Source organism: Syngnathus typhle, linkage group LG16 (assembly GCF_033458585.1).
Source record: "Syngnathus typhle isolate RoL2023-S1 ecotype Sweden linkage group LG16, RoL_Styp_1.0, whole genome shotgun sequence".
Taxonomy (NCBI): domain Eukaryota; kingdom Metazoa; phylum Chordata; class Actinopteri; order Syngnathiformes; family Syngnathidae; genus Syngnathus; species Syngnathus typhle.
In genome coordinates this window covers 11,684,674-11,707,685 of record NC_083753.1, presented here as the reverse complement: position 1 = coordinate 11,707,685, position 23,012 = coordinate 11,684,674, and the positions used below count along the sequence as shown (strand labels likewise).

At 43.1% G+C, this 23,012-nt stretch overlaps 2 protein-coding genes and 1 long non-coding RNA gene across 3 annotated transcripts; 1 reads left to right on the top strand and 2 right to left on the bottom strand.

Annotated features, from left to right (window-relative positions):
* Positions 1-924: 924 nt before the first annotated feature.
* On the bottom strand, positions 925-2,890 carry LOC133169112 (uncharacterized). Its single transcript, XR_009718370.1, has 2 exons — positions 1,620-2,890; positions 925-1,145 (listed from the first exon to the last, which is right to left on the bottom strand). It is a non-coding gene; the product is annotated as an uncharacterized LOC133169112 (long non-coding RNA).
* Positions 2,891-2,916: 26 nt separating this feature from the next.
* On the top strand, positions 2,917-19,524 carry btbd7 (BTB (POZ) domain containing 7). The gene is made up of 11 exons (XM_061301029.1): positions 2,917-3,273; positions 8,351-8,595; positions 10,156-11,292; positions 14,167-14,375; positions 14,665-14,740; positions 15,025-15,185; positions 15,255-15,398; positions 15,635-15,824; positions 15,942-16,120; positions 16,231-16,635; positions 16,781-19,524. Exons 2-11 carry the CDS (start codon positions 8,514-8,516, stop codon positions 17,531-17,533), a joined length of 3,336 nt encoding a protein of 1,111 aa, XP_061157013.1. The 5' UTR covers positions 2,917-3,273; positions 8,351-8,513; the 3' UTR covers positions 17,534-19,524.
* Positions 19,525-19,526: 2 nt separating this feature from the next.
* LOC133169111 (putative E3 ubiquitin-protein ligase UBR7) lies at positions 19,527-22,807 on the bottom strand. The gene is made up of 11 exons (XM_061301030.1): positions 22,581-22,807; positions 22,328-22,461; positions 22,130-22,190; positions 21,790-21,885; positions 21,658-21,711; positions 21,448-21,544; positions 21,244-21,362; positions 20,608-20,796; positions 20,186-20,342; positions 20,058-20,119; positions 19,527-19,875 (listed from the first exon to the last, which is right to left on the bottom strand). Exons 1-11 carry the CDS (start codon positions 22,698-22,700, stop codon positions 19,792-19,794), a joined length of 1,173 nt encoding a protein of 390 aa, XP_061157014.1. The 5' UTR covers positions 22,701-22,807; the 3' UTR covers positions 19,527-19,791.
* Between the last annotated feature and the right edge of the window lie 205 nt (positions 22,808-23,012).

Below are 23,012 nucleotides of genomic sequence, written 5' to 3'. Positions count from 1 at the left end.
TGCCATTCAGGAAATTCAACATCGGCTTTACAACGATTTAAAATGAATATAGGGAAATACTGAAAACTTTTTCGTCTTATTCTTCTCATTTCTTGCATGTTTTTATCTGCATATAGGCAAACGGTGCAACAGATGGCTGGCAACTTGACACATAAGAAAATATTTTGTAATATCATACACGTTTTTCTAATCTTATGTCAACATTTTTAACCATTGGTGCTCCTAAGAAATAGTTGTACGTATATTAAAGCCGTGATTCAATAAATCATACTAAATGTGAATTTAGGCGCTGCAGAATGAGGCTTAAAGTACAGCATAAACAGACTTGAGGATTTTGACTGAAGCACTGACTGAGTGCCAAGGATTTTTTGGGAGTATTTCCATCTCATATCCAGCTGATGAGAAGGAACATCCTGTCGCTACATGTAGGGAGGAAAATATGATATGCTACAGTTATGCGAAAAGATTACACGGTAAATTAATACCCACAAGATACTGTAAAATACATGTTTATTATTGTGATTATACTTTGCAGTAGTGTACAACTGCTCTTCATTATACTCAAAGTTGATTTGACTAGACATGTAGCTAAATGAGTTAACCAAAACATTAATATCTCAGCATTATGTAATGAGATTTGACAGCACTGCATGCAGCAATTGCATTAATAAATAAATATTGAGTGGCTCTTGTAATGTTTGACCGTACCTTCAGATTTTATACCCACTCCAGTTTCTTTGGGGAATAACAATGATGTGATTGTAAATTAGAAATACTAATTTCATTCAGAAAAATACAAATACTAAACACAAATTTAAAAATGTTTTGCCCAAGAATGACTGAAGAAAAACAGACAATCACTCAGCTTTGGGTTTTAACATTACATATTGTAGCATTTTTTGAGAACAACAATTGAACAAAAGCTTCAAATGCACATTGTTTTATTGAGATATGTTTTTATTTTATGTTTAAGGACGAAATCATCAAAACTTTATCATCCAAATCCTTCTGGGTCGGACGGCAAGAAGCTCCACAGTCAATCATGGTGCAGATGATTTCTGCCGGTAGTGTGGGATATGGTGCAAGATCCATCCAGCTGGGGCCAGCAGAGCCGCAGCAAACACACAGATGGCCAACACAGATTGCTGTAAAGTCCATTTAAAAAAACATGAATTATATTTCCACTAAGAAAGTAACGTCCATGTTGTCAGTTCAACACTTTCTTGAAGGACGACGAGTGCACATGGCAATCTCAAGTTATATTTTCTCATTCACTTTTCAGTCTTGATACTTTGGTTCATGCCACATCGCACTTGCTAACATGGACCAGGCATCTCTGAGGACAGATCGAGGCTTTTATTGTGGCATCAACAAGCGGCTGCTCAGTTTCACTTCCATCACGATCTCTTAACTTTCAACTGACTTATGGATAAGAAATGAATAAAACATCTCCTTTGCGCTGCCAGCGAGCTAGGAAGCACACTTTGCGTGACTTCCTTGCATTACAGACCATAAAGTGCTCTGTAACGGACTGACTTTGATTGGGTGACGTCTTCATTTATTTATTTTTTTAGTTTAAAAAGTAATATTTAATTAAGCAATAATAGTGTGAGTCCTACCACTGGCCCGATCTTGTCTTTAGGTGCCTTGTGATGGATGATTGCCCTGTGATCCTGCTGGAAGCCTTTCATCACTTTGGAGCCCCTCTGTGAACATGCCTTAAGAGCGGAGAACATCTTTCTGCTCAGCTCAGGTCACTCTACTCTACTTGGGACAAAGTGTTGCTTTTGACATTTTCCCCCACTTCCCGTGAGATTGCGGGAAGACACACTTTGATGCAATTCACAACCCTCATCCTGGGAGGAGTCAATTCCACAGCCTTGTGTAAATAAATATACTGGCCAATTTCTCATCAGGATGAGATGGGGACATAAGATAACATGATAGGGGTAAATAAATAAAATAAAATGGTTAAATGTTAAAAACCTCTATGGAACCAGAAAAAAAACAAACATTGATATTGGGATAAATTGTTATGGTGAATGTCTATTATGAGAAATATTTTGAATAATTTTACAGAGCATCTGCCTGCTGGTCTGACTCGTTCAGCAAGAAGCGAAATGCAGAAGTTTTTGATACATTTTCAGTGTTGTTTTGTTGTTATTCTAAAGCAATAGTATTTTATAAGTATAAAATTCAGGAATTTCCAAAAATGTAAATCCAAATGTACCAATAACGCTTTTGCCTGTATTGTGTGTCCTGCGTCTCCCTCAACTGGACATTAGAAGAACTACAACCAATTGCAATAAAATAAATAACGTGTCTATATGAACATGTAGTCCTCTAAAATACATAATCTTTATAATGTATTTATAATCCGTATAATTCTTTAACGTCTACACATGTTTTAATGATAGTGTTGGATGATCTCTCAGTGTCGCTCATTTCAATCTTAGATGAAAACTAATTACATTTGTATTGTATCTTAACTATATTTTAGGGCCTCCAATGTCAGCTATAAATGGACAATATTATTGTATGCAGTACTGTCCGGAATAAGTAAAAGTTAATTTCATTACTACAAAAAGAAGTCGCAAGAGGGCGCTCGTTCCTGTCTTTTTGCACAACCTGCAGAACATTGACTGCGTTCTGGCCTGTCATTAGTCGATGTTGTTGAGTGATGCCAAATAAAGGGAGAAAGAGGATTTTCAAAACAAGAGTTTGGTGGAGAATGTAACAGTAAACTTCCCTTCACAAATGTTGCTATTATTTCTTGCAATAAGTCATATATTACGTCTACCTGAAACTACTTTGATCACAGGTCTGTATTTTCCCTCAGTTAAAAAAATATGCATTACTCCTATTTTAATTTGAAAGTCAGAACCGGAATCTGAATGTCATTTTATAGATGAACTTGAAAAAGGGCAGCACTGGGCCATAACAACCACCCAAGAAGGCTTTGGGCTACTACGAAGGAAATAACAAATAACCAAACTGAAAACAAAACAAGAATATTTTGAAACCACAACTAACATCGGTGCTTTACCCGAAAGTCGTTGCAAGTGGAACCGGAGTGTTGATTGGAGATCAAATGTGGACGCTGACGTAGAGTCGCGCGTAACGAGCTGAGTTGGAAAAAGAAGGTGTTGAGCTGCAGTTTTTCCCCCCCCTCTCTCCCTCTGCCAGGGACAACTTGGGTCGGAGTGCAGCATTTTTAGTCAAAGGCAAAGCGAAGATAAAGATATCAGCCATCTACGACTACCACCCACTCTGGTAACCTTAATAACATGTTATTTGTCTTGTAACGCTTATATTGCACAGCGATCGCGGTATCAAATCGCTGTTGGTGAGGAGCGAAGTACATAGCTTACCTTTAGCCAAATGCTCGAGATCTGCCACTAATAACACGACTATGTTCCACCGGAATCCCCTCTTACGTTAGATTAGATTCCAGACAATACTTCTGAATTCAAGCCAGCTACCGACTTAAGTCGGTTTTATCGTTCAAGCACTTTTAAGCGAAGATTCCGCTGAAGCACCTCCTCCCCTTCCTCGCCCCCATGAAGCGATACTAGCTCAGCGTTGACATTAAGCTAACAAAGCCAAATCAAACCATTGCATTATGTTTAAAACCCGACTAGAAATCATTATAATCTTTTTGTGATCAATTTGTTGATCATTATCGTCGCACATTTGTACTTTGAGAATCCTGCTCTGTGATGCTCTGCTTGCAAAAATGGTGTTATGATTTGATTGCTGCAGATAACAGTTTATTGGTTTGTTATAGTAGTACTTCGGTGTGTTTACAATTGCCAGATTACGTAATCTGTCATTTCAGTGTATTCTCCACGCAAGTAATGTGCCTTTGCATCCAGCTAACGCAGGGATGTCAAACCTGAGGCCCTGGGGCTAGATCTGTCCCTCGATGCCATTTTGGTGGCTGTCAAAGCTTGCCACAAGTTTTCCTTCACTTCAATTCTGCTCTGTCACGTGGAACCAGTATTTTGGGAGCCCAAATTTGATATATTTTTTCAACCAGCATTACAGCCCCACTTCAGGTCTGGCATAATGTTTTTGCATCTTTTTATGAATATACATTTCTTCAAACTGATTTGTGTTTCCATTTTCATTTTGAGATGTTAGTTGCACTTTCCCAAAAAGAAAAGTATTTTTTCATTCTAATCATGACATATGTTCCTGTTTACACAAGAGATGTTTGTTTTGCTTTTTGTTTCCTTAACTGTACCCATTGTGAACCAAACGGTGAACTAAAATCCAAAATACATATTGAAGTGTTATTTTTGGTAGAATGTTCCACCCCCTCGTGATTACACATTTGTGCTATAACCAGCCCCTGATGGCTACCATAACTAGAGTGTGGCTTATGATGAAAACAAAATTGACACCCTTTTTCCAACACCATAGTGAATAATTATTTCCATGTTGGTGTGAACATCTGCTAAATGTGTGACTGTTGCTGTCATCTCTGTAAAGTGGCGTGGATCCCAGAGAACTCGCACTGTATAAATCCTGTGACTCCTCAGCATTTATTATGTACTGAATGAAGGTTAGAAAGGTGCTTTTAAATCACTAGTCAACATGGAAGTTCTCCTCCTGACCAGGTTAAGCATTTGAGTCAGCGGTTTAGGGCCACATAATGACATGTTATTATTGGAATGACATGCTCACGTGTGCACGACTGGCATAAAAGCCTGCGTTTGCTTGCACGTACCTGCCCTGGAGCTTTTGAACGAGTCAGTCAGACTTTGACCCGACTGATCTTTTTTGTTGTACAGCGAGGACTGAACAAGATGCATTCACTTCAAAGATGCACGCATAGGTTTTGGCAGCTGGACATTGGCTGGCAGACTTTGTTTGTCAGGTCATTAGAGTAAGCCTCGTCTCGTAATTTGCAAAGGTCACCAACAGGCCGCATTTTATTTTTACTAGTAACCTTTTCGTTAATTTGTTAATTACTGTTGGTATTTTTTTCACCTGATTTTATAATTGGCACAACTCTAATTTGACATTAAGACTATGTTTAACCTATGCTGTCACTCCCAGTTAGATTTATCCACACGTGTTTTTTTTATTTTATTTTTTTTTTTTATTCACTGAACGGCATCAATTGGTGCATTTAGTTACAGTGAGGCTCATAGTGACTCTGTGCACTTGCATTGGCACACATTAAATCGATTCAAATCAGATTTTTGTCCACATTTGGAAGACGCAGTGACACACTAAGGACAAACACAAAACAATAGTCGACAGAATGACAGACTATCATGAGTTCCAGCCGACAGTCTGAAAGGAAATCAGCTGACAAAATCCGAATGTGTAGTGGTGCTTGACCTCAGTGTAATCCACAGACTGCCCACCATGAGTCATCGCTCTGGACACATTGTATTTGCTTCTCTCGCATGCCGTGTTTATTCTAGCGGCTTCTAATTCCTCCCGTTTCCTGTAGCTCTTATGACGACGGCGTCTGGCATCATTCAGATGACCCCATTTGCCATCTAACTGTCAAATGCAGCCCTGAGATGCATAATCTGTAGTCTTCATTTAAATGTCTTTGACAATCTTCCTTGTCAAGTGTCACGACATTAGGGATGATCATTCGACAAAAAAAAAAAAAATCACACGATGAAGTAATATATTGATTAAATACTGTAACTTATTTACTGGACATATTTGTTAACAAAAGTCTTCTCAAGCATTTTTGACTATTCAGCAATCTTTGCCTTGCCTCAGGAAGGAAAATTATTTCTCCTAGACATTTTCAGACCAATTTAGTAAAATTCAATTTCCCGTGGAACATTTGCTCCTTCTACTACGTTCATTCCATTTGAGGGCGACTTATTGTTTTTCTTTGGCAGTGGCAGACGTTGGTATAGTGAAGGTCACGGTGACAGAATTATGGTTTCTGCTTATTATGATCCTTTTTAGGGTGCCTACGATTTTGTATCAGATATCCCAGCAGTCTATAATCTCTGTGGGAAAAAAAAAAGATTTGTTAGTCTCTATTTGAATACGCTTGCAGGGTTGTCATGGGTGGGACAATTCAAAGTTCCACCTAAATGTCACAGGAAAAGCAGACCTTTCACAATTGAATAAGAATAATACCAATTTTGATTATTCTTTAATAGGTCTTCCCCCGTGGCAAAAGCTGCCTCGGACTCTGTGCTTACCTGCCCTAATTGTTGGGTCTATAGTGTGTGTAGACCGACTCTGTACTGTGGTTTGGCGCTGTGGTCTAGTTACATCAAAATCCGGGTGGTTGCCTTGGAGACTAAACAGAGCTAGGCTTTCCTGTAAAGATTCTGTTGTTTAATGAATGTGGTCAACTACTTGTCAACATAGCCATATTATTCAGCGTAGCGAGGATGGGTCCATTTTTAGGTTATATCGTTATCCATATATATATTTTCAATTTTTTGTCTGCATTTGTTTTCTAATTTTTCAGATTTTTGGCAATTGCAGATAGGTAAGACGGAAGAAGGAAACATACCCCTTACCCTGGTAGGGGAAATCCACATAAATGATTAATAAAGTGACTCGACTCCTATTTAAATAATACATCAATCGTGTCCTTGTAGCGAGCATTTTTATATTGAACCGCTCAGTCGAAGACCGGCTCCTTTTTATTGAAAGCTATTCAGAGGAGTGCAGCGAGGTGAGTGGCTTGAAAGGTTGCATATGTCCATGTGTGTAAAGAGATGTGGACGGGGGGTGGGGAGTGTCTGCTGTCACCTCTCATTAGGGACGTGTAGTCCAGCACTGCCCACCCCCCAACCCTTCTGCTCCTCTATGGCACTGCCCCCGTCTCGCTCCGACTCGGGGCTCAGCACAGCGACAACACTGTTTCAGTCTTGAACGCAGGGCAAGTGTCTTAATTCTCAGCTTAATAGAACATGTCAGGTGGGCGCTTTTTGTTTAATGGTGTGAGCCCAGCAGCTCCTGCGAAGAACATTCGCTGTGCTCGACAGTGCTTTAACATTGCTCCTGCAATGCAGTGCAAATTAAATTTGCTTCACCCGCTGGTGTAAGTTAAAGCTGGCAACGTTGAATATATTTCGGCTTGTTTTTTATCCTCCTTTGAGAATCCCCCATTCCCGTTTGTAAACAACAATATGTGTATCTCACGGGCTTCCTCTCATCTCCCCCATATTTAAATTCTGTTTCTAATTTTGTCCAAATGAATTCCCTGTGAAGATATTTCAAGCAGCCTAATGAAATAAAGATCGAGCAATGTTTTTGCAGCAGCCCCTTCCACTTTGATTGTATGTTGAATAGCGTGAAGAAAGAAAATAAAGCAATGAGCACCTTACCCGGTTGAATGCTCAGGACGTGTTGGGCGGCTCGCTGCTCCACAGGCGCTGAGACGGTGATCAATCGCTATGGCAGGCTGAGATAAAACACATCTAGCAATCCAGTTCTCTTTTTTTCTCTCATTGAGGAATAAGTAATTGCCGTGTCGGTTGACAGTAATTCTGTTTGTAATGAAGCACACTGGGGCAACGTCGAAGATGATGCAAATGCAGGAGTTGTAGAAATAGACTATAGTAGATGACAATAGTTAGCTCTTAGCAAAGCATGTAGCCATTAATGTGATAATCGATGAGAAAAAAAGGTTATTTGCCATCCAGATAATCATAACTTGCTTGTATTTGTTTACTTTAGGATTACTTCATATAAATTTCCAAGACCTTTCCTCCCTTTCCTCATAAAATATCTTAAGGGTTGATGTTTTGTAGCATACAACCTAATATTAATTGTAAAATGTCCAATAGCACTTTTTCTGCAAAGGCTTAATAGCCATAAACCAAAATAGTTATCCCTATTAGTTCATACTTGAATGTCTACAGTTGAGAAATATGCTAATGTGCTTTGAGGGAAATGTTTGTTTTGAGGTAATCCTGTTTTTTTTACCGCTCCACAAACTAAAAGAGACCACAAACGCAGAACTAAATTGTGGTACTTGCTTATTGCATCACTGGTAAGCTGCAAATGTTTCCTTTTTTTTAAACCGCTTTTGTGTTATTTTTATGCTTCAAACCGAAAAACCCACCAAGCGTCTGCGTTTCATTTGTTGACTCTCGTTGCAACACTTACATTAAGCCCAGTCACGCCTTTTTAAAAAGCTTTTAATCGCTATTTTTAGTGTTTTAACAGATCGCTGCGGCTGAAAAGGTGCCAAAGATAATATTAACTGCTTCTTTGATCAAGCGCCGAAACATTGATCTTTTCAAAATGTCAGCTCATTTTTGGGCTATCACTGCATGGGTATTTACACGTTTTCCCAACTCAGTCAAGCCCCTCCCTTACTTCTACCTCCTCCTCTGTCTTCCAGACGTTTTTCGACATGGCAGGCGGGCCCAGGGGCTCTGAGAACTCTTCAGAGGATCCGTGGCGAACACACGACTGAGGACTGAAGGGAGCGCCGCCGCCGTCGCCTGAGCAGAATGACTCAGCAAGAGGGGGGACCCCCACGTAGCAAGTGAAGAGACGTGAGGATGGGTGCCAATGGATCCAGCTACCCACACTCGTGCTCCCCGCGCATAGGAGCCAATGCACAGACGCAGCAGACCTTTATTGGTAAATAGAATTTACATAAATTTGCACTACAGTATGATTGTAATCTACATATATCCAGTGGAACATTATCAGTTAAAACATTCAAGTGTTTCTATCACTATTTTCGAATACATATTCACGATATTATCTCCGTGTTAAATAATTCAGAATTGCCTCTGACGTCTTTCAACCATAACCGCCCGTGCAACCTGAGTCCCACAGAGACAAAGACCATTGTATTTTTCCACCTCCAGCTGTTATCAGACTCCTGAACGATCCTCGCAGTCCGTAGTTGTTCAACTCAATAAGATTCCTTGACGGCAATCTGAGGAATTTGGAGCCAGATAAATCAAGACTGATGTTTGTCACTGGTTAAAGTCCATGCTTCAGATTGCAAGCTGTTGTACACGACAGCTGTGGTGTAAAAAAGTGCTGATGGTGTGATGTTTTTGTTTGATTTTCATTCGTCCATATTTTGTTTTCTCGGAATTGAGCAATGTATAGATTAATTGATTATCACTCTACTGCCAGTTCAGAAAATGGATGATTTAAAAAACAAAACAAAAAAGATGTTTTGCCTTTCCCATTTGTAATTTTAGCAAGCATCATGAAAGTTGAAAAATCAGACCAAATAAAATGATTTAGTGGGCCAGATTTGGCCCCCCGGGGCTTAAATTTGACACAGCCACATCAGGGTTTCCCAACTGTAACATAATGCGCTAAACTGTTATCACGATAAAAATCTTTGATTTTGAAGTCTTTTCTTCATTTTGAAGTGCCACGTAATCACGTTTGCTATTTATAGGGACTTTTTGACGTGAGTCTTACATTGCGTTTGAGCTCCCTGCTAGGAATCTATGAGGAACCCATTATCATAGGAGGATAGGTAATTGCGCAACGCTAAAATCCCCTTTTGCCTAAGGCCTGCATTTCTTGGCCTTGGCCCGATCATGCTGAGGTTCATGTAAGGAAACGCTGTTTAGTACTCCATAGAGTCGCTCACTTAAGCTGGTCTGGCTTACAGATGATACACTGCATTGCAATTATTACTATTGGGGTCATACTGCTTGATTTGGCAGAGTTTCTTTCTCAGCCATGAGTCCCCTCATGCCAAAAGAAACTGTCAATAGTTTGAGTTATGAAGCCACAAGTGCTCAAATGGGCTGATAATGGTAGAGGTGAACATAGAGGCGAAAGTTCACTTGCTAATGTTTTTTTGCAAATAACAGTTTGGACCTAAATGTGCGACCCATATGTTAATGAAAGTAAAACGCTGCAGTGATTTAAATGAAATACGAAAAAAGGAAATGCATGATTAGAAAAAAATACAAATTGGGAATTTGAACCAATTATATTCTTTTTTCAAATAACTGTTGAGCCACAATACAGCATGTCAGATTTTTCTTTACCATTGAGCGCAATCTATTTCTGCTTTGCTAGCTGCGTCAGCTGACGTGCGACTGCCTTTCTAACTTGAGAGAAAAAAAATGCTGTTAGCATTGGATCCCTGTTTCACGGTTTCATGTTACACGTTGAGACTGAGATGAAGCTCAAGTGTTTTTGCTTGTGTATTCCTTCTAGGGACCTCATCCTATTCACAGCAGGGATATGCTTGGGAGTCGAAGCTTTACAGCCTGGAACATGGCCACGAGCGACCTGCTGACAGGAAGAAGAAAAGCCTCGGCCTGGCCACCCTTAAACGGCGTTTTATTAAACGAAGAAAATCCAGTCGCTCGGCGGATCACGCCCGACAGATGCGTGAGCTGCTGTCCGGGTGGGACGTCCGAGACACTAATGCCTTGGTGGAGGAATATGAGGGTACGGCGGCCCTCAAAGAGCTGAGCTTCCAGGCCAGCCTGGCACGGGCCGAGGCTCCTAGCTTGCCTCGGGATCTGGCTGCCCTTTATCAGCATAAGTACTGCACTGACGTGGACCTCATCTTCCAAGGGACTTGCTTCCCAGCTCATCGGGCCATCCTGGCCGCTCGCTGCCCCTTCTTCAAGACTCTGCTCTCCTCATCCCCCGGCTACGGAGCGGAGGTCCACATGGACATTGAGACAGCGGGCATCGATGTGCCCATGTTCTCCGCGCTGCTGCACTACTTGTACACAGGGGAGTTTGGAGTGAGCAGCGCCGAGGATTCCAGGCTACAGAATGTGGACGTGCTGGTGCAGCTCAGTGAGGAGTTTGGCACGCCCAACTCTCTCGAAGCAGATATGAAGGGCTTGTTTGACTACATGTGCTACTACGATGCCCTGTTGAGTTTCTCTTCAGACTTTGAAATGGTCGAGAGTTTCAACGAGCGAGGCGCCGGAGCGCCGGCCGCTGTCTCGGGAGGCGGCGGAGGACCAGGCACCCCAGATGAGGACCTTCGAGCTCACAAGGCTATCCTCTCTGCACGCTCGCCTTTCTTTAGAAACCTTTTGCAGAGGCGCATTCGTACAGGGGAGGAAATGACGGAGCGCACGCTCCAGACTCCGACCCGAATCGTGCTGGATGAGTCCATCATCCCGCGCAAATACGTGCAGGTGATTCTCCACTGCATGTACACAGATGCGGTAGAGCTTGGACTGGTTCTGCGTGGTAGCCCCTCGACCGGCAGCCTCGGGGAGGTCCAAGCCTTGGTGTCAGGGGGTCGGGGGGCCAGCACACGCACAGAAGAGGCAATGGAGCTCTACCATATTGCTTTATTCTTGGAGTTCAGTATGCTGGCACAGGGTAAGTTATGATCCTATTAACAGCGCACATGCGTACAAATAAATAATGCATTCTCATGTCAATATGTCATTAACAACTCACAAATTGTTATAATTTGTATATGCATGCTGTATTTCTTCTTAGACAGTTTTGTTAAAAACTTTGTGTCTCAAACGTGCATGCATTGAAGGCTTGATATTAATATTCCGACATTCAAGGCAGATTAATTACATGTTAAAATATTCCAAGTATGACTTCTGCTGCCCAGACTGCTCTACAGTCTGCCGTCACAGGTCAGAGGTGTTCAAATTTGCAGCAGCTAAGAACAGAATGAAAATAAGTGATTCGGTTATCACTTAGCCAATGTGCTGTATCATCTTTTTTCAACTCATATTTTGGTGTAAATTACTATCGCAATACTAATTTTATATTAGGAACGAAAGGCCAATGCGTCTTTTCAAGTCAAAGGTCTGAAGAGAGTTGAACTTCTTACATAATGGCCTCTACAAGTTCATTTATGCCTAAGAGAAATATTAAATAAAAGCACAGAGTTAGCTTCGATACAAAATCTGTCGACTCCTGGCGTTGGGCGGTCTGATGTAAACAAACGCAGTCAGGTGATCACACACCATCTCGCACCCTGGAGATGTGCTGTCGCTGTCAGTCTGACAGCTTTGCCAGTGAGCAAGCAAACGGTGCCATCCGACACAGAAATCAGAGGGTATTTTTATCTCGCCTCCCTCTCCCACCGAGCTGTGCAGCACTAATCAGTTCCCATGAAACCTCAGTGAGGAATGTGGCAAGATAGTTGAGGTTCGCCCCGATGTCATCCTGTCCAAGTCGCCTTCCTTGTAGTCCTTTGCAGCTTCCTGTTACTCCCATTTCGAACTCCCGTTTTTTAACACGTCTTTCGCAACAGACTCTAAGGTGTCATTTTAAAGTCTGTCTGTGGTTTGACTCTAAAATGAATGGCGGCAGCTGACATGGCAAGAGTGTGATTCTGACTTTCTCCATTACACTCCAACTTTCTCCATAGCTGCTGTCTTTGGAGTCGATGTCAAAATGATTCCTACATTGTTGAGTGGCAGCCCAGGTTGGACTGCGTCCATTGGGCTATGACTAAGCTATCAAGAGAAAATAAAAAGCCAACGTCACATTTAAGAATTACTACTAGTGGCATTTAATTCCTACAATGGAAGTTTAGCGCCATCGTTGGTGCCAACCTGATTTTGAGAAATTCGACAAGCATGCATTGAAGGAGCACTTTTTCAAAAAAATAAATAAATAAACTTTCACACTAGAGACTTGTTGCGATGATGACGGTCAGGAAAAGTGGAGTCATTCATTTTAAACAGTCTTTTCCTACACACGCATGACATTCTAATTTATGTGGTCATATTAAAATAATTTGATATAGGGCAGTTGTGTTAGAGTGTTAGTGAAAATATGCTGATGTAGCTTTTTTTTTTTTTTTTTAACTCTGCCAGAAGATGACATAATGACAAATGTCAGGCTGGCCAGTTCACACAAAATAAAATGTTGGCCCTTAGGGCAGACTGAAGCAGTTGGAGGTTTCAAGGGGACACTGGGTCTCTTCAGGAGGCAGCAAGGAGATTTATTTCAGGAGGCAGACGAGGAGAATATCCTCTCATCTGTCACGCTGTCGGCGCCATCCCATTCCGCCGCTGTCTGTTAGCGTTACCGGCATGGAGGTGTTTCTGCAGCAGCTGAGCGCCATCATCCGTCATTATTTATCCTCCACACATGTATCCCTTTATCATTTCACTATTGCAGTATTAAAAGCCTTATTAATTTTTCAAGTGCCCTGCAGAGAGGGCTGATGTGGTTTTGTTCTTTCCTTTCGTTGGCCCTCACCGACCATCCATCTCTTGCTTGCGGTCGCTGCCATTGCTCGAGTGATACTCGCACGTGATTTACATTCACCGGCTTGTTTACAAGCCATCAAGTGCAGCCTCCATTTTAAATGTTTTTAGCGGTTGTTTGCTCCATTAACATGAAGTGCCGCATAATAACAAATAAAGGATTCAGCCAGTGGAATAGCGTGAGGGGTTAGCAACTGCGGAGAGTTCATATTGGCTATAACTGTGAATTTTAATTTTCAAGTGATAATAAAAGCGCACTCTCTTAAGATGGAGGGCTGCTGTGAATTTTAATGGGCAGACGTGAAGCTAAGCTGTTTACATTTGTGCATGTGTGGCCAAGGATGCACACAGAGAAACTGAAGAAGACCGACGGCAGAGAAGATAGTCAAAGACGCAGCTGGCGGGGAAACTAGAACAGTTAATTTAGTTTATAGCCTGCTAAAAGGCAACGTGCCATTGCTTTTTGTTTGGCTTTTCCAAACTTTTCGGGGTCCCCACCCCCTCTTCTTTCTAAACAGCTGTTTCTGTAACTTGCTGATAAAACTGAAAATGTGCTACAGCTTATCCGTTCTTTGTAAGAACTGCGTTCATTAGAAAAATATATTTTAAATCAAAAGTAAATACAGCACCACTTCTCTTTTTCTTGAAAGCGGTAGACCTCTGATTTGCTTACATTTCCAAACTACATATTTTTCCTCAAATAATTTGGTCGTGTCACATTTACTCAGGCGCCCGAGTGTATTCATCGTGTTTTAAGAGCAGGCAAAAAAAAACCACATCAACCTCTCAAGGCATTTTTGTGGGTCGGTGTGTTGCCGAGTTAAACCACTACCTGCTGTTCTGGTATGCGCTCTGATTTAAGAAACAGCAAGGATGTGGAGGTCACTTGAAAGAGACTCGCTGAGTGTGAACGTGACGGGGAAAATCCTGACGTGTACCTTGTTTTACCTGAAAATCTTCTCCAATCAAAACCTTGATGACGTCAAACTTGTCTTTCTTCTCACATTGTCAGGCTGCGAAGACATTATTGTGGAAAGCTTGTCTCTGGATTCACTGGTGCCCATCCTCAAGTGGAGCTCGCAACCGTACGGCTCCAAATGGGTGCACAGGCAGGCCATGCACTTCCTCTGCGAGGAGTTCAATCAGGTTGTCACCTCAGATGTTCTCTATGAGCTCGGCAAGGAGCACTTTCTCAACGCGATCCAGTCCGACTACCTACAGGTGAGCTAACAGAGCCGCTCGCTAGAATACAGCAGTTAGGAAAATCAAACAGCTTCTGGCAAAACAGTTGAGGTGAAATGTTGTAATCCAACTACACTAGCCAAGCTGGCTTGCACCTTGCTAGAATACTGTCCAAACATGTTGCACTGTCACCTCATCCTCATTTAGCAGCTGTTTTTTTTCCCCCCTGACAATATATGACCTCCTTGTCCTGATAATTATGTTTTCTCCCTGCACCCTGCTCCCCCCCCCCCCTCTCTCTCTCTCCACCTCTTCGTCTCATTTGCAGGCCAGTGAGCAAGACATTCTCAAGTATGTTGTTAAGTGGGGCGAGCAGCAGCTTATTAAGAGGATGGCAGACAGGGGTAAGATAATACACTCTGTAATTATTCTCCGAGCACAGCCCCCAATGATTCTGAGAATATTTCACACTTACTAAAGCTTTCAAGTTATATTGTAAAGCACATTAAAAGATTGGCCAAATTTCAAAATGGTCGAAACATCTCACCTCAAGTCAGCTTGGATAAGCACATCTTTGCAAGCAAAACTAAACTCTAATTTTAACCTGCAGTAGTCATCGCAATTAATTCGATGTGATATAATTTACTCGTGTACTAAACCTGGCTGTCCAAATTTCATATTTGGGCAGAGCCCAATCTGTTGAGCGGCACAGCCCACAGCGTCAACAAACGCGGAGTGAAGAGGAGAGACCTGGACGTGGAAGAGCTTAAGGACATCCTTTCCCCTCTACTGCCATCCATCCGAACCGAGCACATTTTGCCCCCGCACAGCGATGTCCTCTCCGACGCGGTTAGCGTTCCTTTCGGGTTTCTGCGCGGCTGCATCACGGTTAGGCTTATGTCCTGTTCTCATCCGCAGCTCAAAAGAGGTTTGATAAGCACGCCTCCGTCAGACATGTTGCCGACGGCCGAGGGGGGGAAAGCCAATGCTTGGTTGAGGCAGAAGAACGCCGGCATCTACGTGCGCCCTCGCCTCTTCTCTCCTTACGTGGAAGAGGCAAAGGTAGGACACTTGATTGATTGGGCTGTCAGATGATGGCGCACTGTGTTACTTTGAAAGCAGCCCTCGTTGCTATGCTCACTCAGGAATTCGATTCTCGAGCAGTTTTCATATTTGCCTAATGAACTGTAGCTGAGTCTATTTATGAACATGCCAAGATTGGTTACGAGCGTGTCCTTCAAGTGTCAAACGTCTGCGCTCTGCAATTCCAAGCTCCCATTTGGCTTTTTCCAACTCAGTTGGTGCTCGATGAAATGATGGTGGAGCAGACTGATCTGGTGCGGTTACGACTCGTTCGCATGTCCAACGTCCCAGACACCCTCTACATGGTTAACAACGCCGTGCCGCAGTGCTGTCACATGGTTAACCATCAGCAGATGACCGTTAACTCGGCCGCTGCTCCCTCAGTGGTTGCCAATGAAATCCCAGGTAAGGGGAAACTTCCAGACTCATTTGCAATAGGTACACTTTATTAAAAAAAAAAAACATTGCAAAAAAAAAAAAAGTTGCAAGCATTGAATTGAAATTTTGATGTCCGTCTTGCAGTGCCGCAGCTCTCGGTAGTGAAGGAGATGATCCGGAGACTCCAGGAACTCAGACACACAGAGCAAGTGCAGAGAGCGTACGCCCTCAACTGCGGCGAGGGCGCCACCGTCAGTTACGAGCTGCAATTGCGAGTCCTCCGGGAGTTCGGTTTAGCTGACGGAGCCACCGAACTTCTACAGGTTTGTGAAAGGGGGAGAAATTGGCAGACTGCAGAAATTTAAGCAGATCACAACACAGGTGGCACAAACGGGTTTTTTTTTCTTCTTCTAATTAAATTTGATCTTTTCAGAACCCGTACAAGTTCTTTCCCGACGAGCGATTCGGAGACGAGAGTCCGATTCTGGCTCTGCGCCAGGTGGGTCGATGTCGCGTAAACAGCAGCCCAGCCATGGATAGCATGTTCTCAGAGCTGGAAGGCGTGGCGGGTTTCCACTTGCCGCTGCCTCCCCCGCCTCCCCCGTACCACCCCCCTGCTACACCCAGCCACGCTCAACTCAAAGGCGCCTGGCGACCCCGCATTCCCTTGCCGACCCCCACCCGTTCCTTCTCCTACCCCTGCAACCGCACCCTTAGCCAGCGCCATGCGGCGGCCAAGCATGGCGGCTCGGACTTCTCCTCAGTGCCCAGACCCCAGCCCCCAGACTGCACCGAACCGCAAGCTATGGGCCGAGCCTTGCTATCCGAACAGCAAGCGGTAAGTGTGTCTGTTCTGTCTTGAAGAACAGGTGAAACGTTTCAAAGACTTAGCTCGGCCCTGTCTACTCTATTACAAATTTTGTCCGTTCATGTGTGGATCGCTTTTGAAAAATATCATCACAAACATTCCTCTTCTGTTTCAGATGGGCATGGAGCCCATTAGAAGGGAGTTCATGCCCGACATCGCATTAGGTGTCTCAGTCATGTCGCTGAGGGAACAGCACATAGCAGAAATGGACCGGGAAAGTCCTCACAGCCCCGTGGGCCACCCGGGCCTTCATCTCCCCCACGGCCCCTGTCCTTCCGTCCGCCACAGCCACAACCATGGCCCCGGGCACGGGCACTCTTGCAAGAGGCACGCCCCCGATCCCAAGTTGGAGATGCAAGCAGAGTTTCCCGACCTGTACGACTTCTCCCGTCGACCTTCATCTCCGGCCCCCGCGCACACTCTCTCCACGTTTGCGGGACCGGACCTCTACAGCCACAGCTGCGCCCCCTCGGGACCCTTCGCACCCGTTTACATCACCGACGCTCAGTCCCAGGGCCACACACAGGGACGGACTGGCCCAGACCCACTACGGCTGGATGTCCTCGGTATGAACCCGCAGAGGCACGACGCCGTCAGCCCCTCGGGGCCGCAGCCCAGGATGGGCCACGCGGCGAGGGCCCGCTCAAACGAGACGGATCTGACTCACGGCTTGGGCCACCTGCGCTCGCACAGCGGAAACATGGACGGTTACGAGGACAGAATGGCCGGACCTCGAGATGCTCCGGAGGAAATGGTTGTTGTTGGGGAGTCGTCACAGCCTCACAGAAACAGCGTCAGCGAGGACATGGCCAGAGACCGTAGGTCACCCAGCAAACCTGACTACCCGTACAAAAAATCTGCACTTTAACCCCAGCGATTGAATTAAGAAAAGGGAATGACTGACAGCCCATCGTATTGAACGGTCAAGCACTAAATACATGTGTGTGTTCAACAAAAAGCACGTGGAAAGGCAATTGCTATTTATTTATAGAATGTCCTTTTTGTCCTAACTCTGCCACTTGACTCCATTCATCATCGAAGGCCAAAGTATGCATCTCGAGGTCACCTGGATCCATCCGTGTGCTGATTTGTCACTTGAGTCAGAACATTAATACAGCTCATTCGTCAAGTGGCGGTCAGACAAAGATGCCCTTCATGTTGATGATGGCCCGACAGGATTGTCCATTCACAAAAAGCCATGCAGTCTGGTGTAGGAGAGCATTGTGATCAAAACTAGCTTGTTTTGGTTTTCTGTAGCATCCCATGCAGCTAGTTTCCACCGTTGCTGAGCAGAGCGCGCACGCTCGTCTTTCCGCGCTCCTTATAACTGCCACGTCCAAACAGACATTTCCAATCGAACACGGTTCACTTAGAAGTTTATTATTTAGGATCCAACCATATTTCTATACCACTGACTAAATGTGGCCACTAGGGCCGTGCGTGAACCAACTGCAAATATAGACCACCACTCACACCCCAGGAGTCCAGATAGCATGAACCTCAGATGTAAGAAACCTAAGACGGTAGCAAGCGTGTCTTCTTACTGGTAAACACACACACACACACTCACACAAAAGTGTGGTGACAATCTCAGTACTGTACTCGCACATTTCCAGCCTGGTCTCTCTGAACATATCAGAAGGAGCACAGCTGGCTGTGTGCTTACGCTCCTTCCTCTTAATCTAATAGCATCCACTAATCAAATCTTGAAGCCTTAACCAATCCTCTGAAGATTCCATTTTAGCTACCTTCAAACTCAGTTCTCAATGATGTCATTCTATCTCAAACCACGTGTTAATTCACTATTAGGTGTTTCCCCAACCGTTATGTATTTTACATCAGATGAATTTCTTCCACCAGCAGGAAGAGCATTTCATTATTCTACCTGTTACTAGATGTAGATGAACTAAAAAAAATTGAATGATCTTAGAAATGTGGTTGGGAATCACTGAACTAATTGACTGTTCTCACTATGGACTGACAACCATCCGGCCTCGCGCAGTCAGCGTTTGTAGCTCCAGAACCATGCAAGTTCACGACTGAAGCGCACATGCCAGCATGAGTCTTTTTTTTTTTAATGGGGGGTGGGGGGGAACAAAAGGAATCGCATGAAGAAAAGTAGCTGGCCTCCAGTGCGCTCCAGTGGGAAAAATTGTACAGAACCAATCAAGCACCACTTGTTTGTTTATGGTTTCTATTGCATTGAAGTGGTCGTTGTGTACTTTGTCCTGTCCTGAAACTCGCCGCGAATGTTCTGTAAAGATTGTGTCTCAAAAAGATTTCCTTTGTAAATGTTCTGCATTCGGGGCAATTCGCTCACTATTGTAGGTTGTGTGAATTTTCACTTTTTTTTTTTCAAGAAAATCTGATTGCAAATGCAGAACTAATTTTCCCAGCTTGCTTTGTGTCAGCAGGGGGAAAACACTAAACTTGAGATTCCTCATGTTCATTTTGCGTAGTTGTTGACTTTTCCAAGAGGATGTTCCCTTGACTTAGTGGTTGTTTAACTCTTTGCTGTAGCGAGGTCAGTGCCTTCCCTGCCTGCAGCTGGGTTTTTATTGTAGACCTTGATGTCTATGCAAGCTCTTTTCTACCAGCCTGCATCAGATAGTTGTAGCTCCTTTTTTTTGTGTGTATATAGATGTTATTTAGCGCATTTTGGTTTTAGTTGAATATATGAAATGTGTTGGATCCTCACAGGTACGTCGTACTTGTCTGGCATCTTAGAAATTAATGTTTGTAGACTTATTGCATTTAGTTTCACTGAATCTATTTTTCTACTGGCGCCTCAAAAGGTGTGCAACAGTGGTCCTCAAAAATAAACTGGTTTGATATTATGAAATAAAATAGTAAAGTTTTGTCATTTGCAAAGAATTACTCAACTTTATTAAATTGCCTAAAGAACAAATTTCCGAATAAACAGCAGCATGTCTTTAACAGACTTATTCCAAGTATCCAGTGTAGAAACAAAACAGATCACAAACATGTGTTAATTAAAAACTAGCTTCAAATTTGAGGCATCTTGAACAGAAACAAATGTGCTTCCAACATTGCACTTTTTCTTCTTCTTCTTCAACAAAGGGAAACTTTTCATGGGAGAAGCACCACAAGACTGCAGCACTTTAGTCACTGGTAGCCCGTGTTGACGTTACGCTGCTTTTTAGCCTGAAGCTCCTGGAAAAGCTCATATACAGCTTCCGCAGTGACTTCCTGAGGGAGACAATGACTGGATCAGCAGACAACAACAGGAGACTCAGCAAAACTAGAGTCAAATCCAGTTGTTAAACTATAATAAACTAAAACAATTATTTAAAAATATATATATATTTGGATTGATTCAACTTAAATTTCAACGGATGGGCTTGGTCATCCATACAAATGAGTTTCCTCACCTTATTTTCACCTGCACATTTGTGAAATAATGCAGTTACTGCAGTAGCCATCTCGTTGCAACCTAAAAGAAAGGAAGTAAGATTAATAAGAGCACACAAATATCAGTGTAGCCAGAGAAAATTCTCACCGTAAATGAATTCAAGCTGCTGGACTCTGTCCATTGAACTCGTCAGTGTCATCAGCGGATGCTTTCCAAACGGCTTGTCCAGGCCTTTTTGCTCGTAGGCCAGAAGTGAGTCGGACAGGTCCATGAGGAAGTGGACCTGTGCGGCTACGTAAGCCCTCTATGTGCCACAGGCAAGACAAAAGTATTATACATTGGAAAACTCCCAATTTTGATAAGCACAAGTAAAAAGGGCTAGTCCAAGGGGTGGGCAAACATGTCAATTGAATTGAGTGAATTATAAAAGGTAATAAAATAAATCAATGGAGTGAATTGTAAAAAAAAAAAAAAATAGACTAATAAATTCTTTGGCCAAAATATTATACTATTGCTTTGTTGGTCATACTTTGTGCACCCCTGGGCTAGTCTGATGCTGGAGACCCCACCTTGCAGCTTGTACAGGTGCACAGCAAAGAGCGCCACGAAGATTGCCAGAACACCGCACCCTGTTGACGCCGTGGCACATGCAGGGACTGGAAATGCTTTAGCTTGCAAGCCACCGCGTTGGTCTCCCCGGGACAGTCTGTCATGTCCTCGTGGCTCCGCTTGCGAGGAAAGCTCCTGGTTGGTGTTTCCTAACGTGAGACGGTGAGTTAGGATGTGACACGGCTGTATAAAACATCAGATTCATCCAGTGGGGGCGGAATGATCAGGCGGCGAAAATGAGCGGTTTACAGTAAAGCTGGCCTGTGAAGCGCGGCCAAAGCTGTCTGCAGAGACACAGACAGAGGGGCCTTGTGGGTCATGTCTCCTCTAATTACCCAAAAGGGAGCCTGTCACGTTGCTCTTCTGCGCCATCAAGTGGCAAGCTCCAGCCCACAACAGAGAAAACGCAGCAACGCTGCACATCTGCGCCAATTCCACACGACCCGAATATATATAGTGTAATTGCAAGTACGGTATACGCTTGCCAAGAACTGTACATATTATCATATCAACATTATCATAAACAAAAGGCCAACTGTATTAGATTCATAAAAAGTTAGCTAAAATGCAGTTTGTCAAAGTAAAAGTGGCCCCACCTTCTGCTCAAGACTGGTGGAAGGTTCTTCATGGCTTATTTCACTCGATTCCAAAAAGTCCTCTTTCTTTTTTGCTTCCTCTACGGGCTCATCTTTATGCTCCTTTTGCTCGGGTGAAACTGAGAATGAGACAAATGTATAAAGAACACGATATGTTTGCCACTTGGGCGTTTGTTGTTGTTGTTACCTATGAAGGTGGATTACCTGAAAGGTGAGCAGCATACGTCCATAAGAAAGGAGCTTTGTTCATACAATCCTCGCACACCATCTCATCCAGTTCCTCCACTTCGCAGCGCAAATGCTAAATGGAATCAAAACAGTTCATATTTAGTGAAGTGTATTTTTTCTTAACAGAGCGATTTATAATTTATTTTAAGTGCATTTTTGCATTTGCCAAGAATAAGTAATACATACCCTGGTATGAAACCAGTCCTCGCAGATGACACACTGAATCATCTCATCGTTGACCTGTCGAGAAATTACTTCAACATACTAAACACATTTAAAGCAACCAAATCCCGGTGCACAAATGAACAAATGGGATACCTTGTCCTCCTTGTCTGGAAAAGGCCGGTCACAAGAGCAGTAGCGTCCGGAGAAGTTGTGATTGTAAAGGTTTTTGGAGTTTTTCTCATCTTTGGCCTATCAGAGTAAATTAAATATTAATTATATATTAAATATTTTGACTTCCAATACGAGGTGCTCATCACTCATTTTCCATTATGTTGGATATAATTTCAAATTTGTGTATGTAAGTAATACATTTGCATGACAGGCTTGATCAATTTACCTTGAATGATACAGTACTTGTATTGAATCCCATGCAATTAAGAAAGCATACCTAATTTTGTGAACCATGAGTTTAAAAAATAAAGAAAACTTTTACCGGAGTGAGTTTACACTGGAAATCTCCAAACTTGCTGTTTCCACAATCACAGCGAAAATTTCTGTCGCGAAAAGCAGGGAGAGAAACTTAAAAACTTGTTTACGGTCGGGGAATACAATGCAACTATTCATTTTAGTACATTCAAAGATTTTCTATACTCTATTTGTTGGCGCAAGATAGTTCACCTCAACACCATACCTTTTGGTATAGAGCTCAAAGATGTCATGTCCATCGTGGCAATTGTTGGCACAGGCCAGGCAGATGCCAGCAGGCTGCGATGCATCTGGTGTGCAAGTGTTGCATGCAAACACAGCCTGCCTCTTCACATAGCCCTGCAAGAAAAACGCACATAAATATAGCTTACATACAAATATGAAATTAAGTTCAATAAGTGTATTTTGCGTGCGCACATTCCTTTGAATGGGTAGAAGACCAAAGGCGTGTTTCTTACAAGTGAGTAAGAGCAGTTTTCCGAGTCACTTCCCGCAATTACGCGCAAAACATGCTCCAGTTCCTCTTCATTTACAACAAGATCGTCAAGTTGGGAGCCCACTGCCTTTTTCGCTGCCATGATGTGAAAATGCCGAGAAGAAAATGAGTGTATTCGGCCAAGGAGCTGGAGTAGGCGCAAAACAATGTTGCAGTGCCGGGCGGGAGTTTGGAGCCAAAACCACGCGGCGGAAGTCACGTCATTGTATGTGTTTATCCGGTTGGATTTATTTCAGAATATTCTAATCAGTTCAACCTGAAGGAGTTTAAACTAACTATTTGCGGTCTACTGTTTCTGCATCGTTTTTCATATTAAATTATTCATTTCTTTTTGTGATTATTATTTTACCTTATTTTTTCCTATAAAAGTTGCAAACATCTGCCAGCAGAGGGC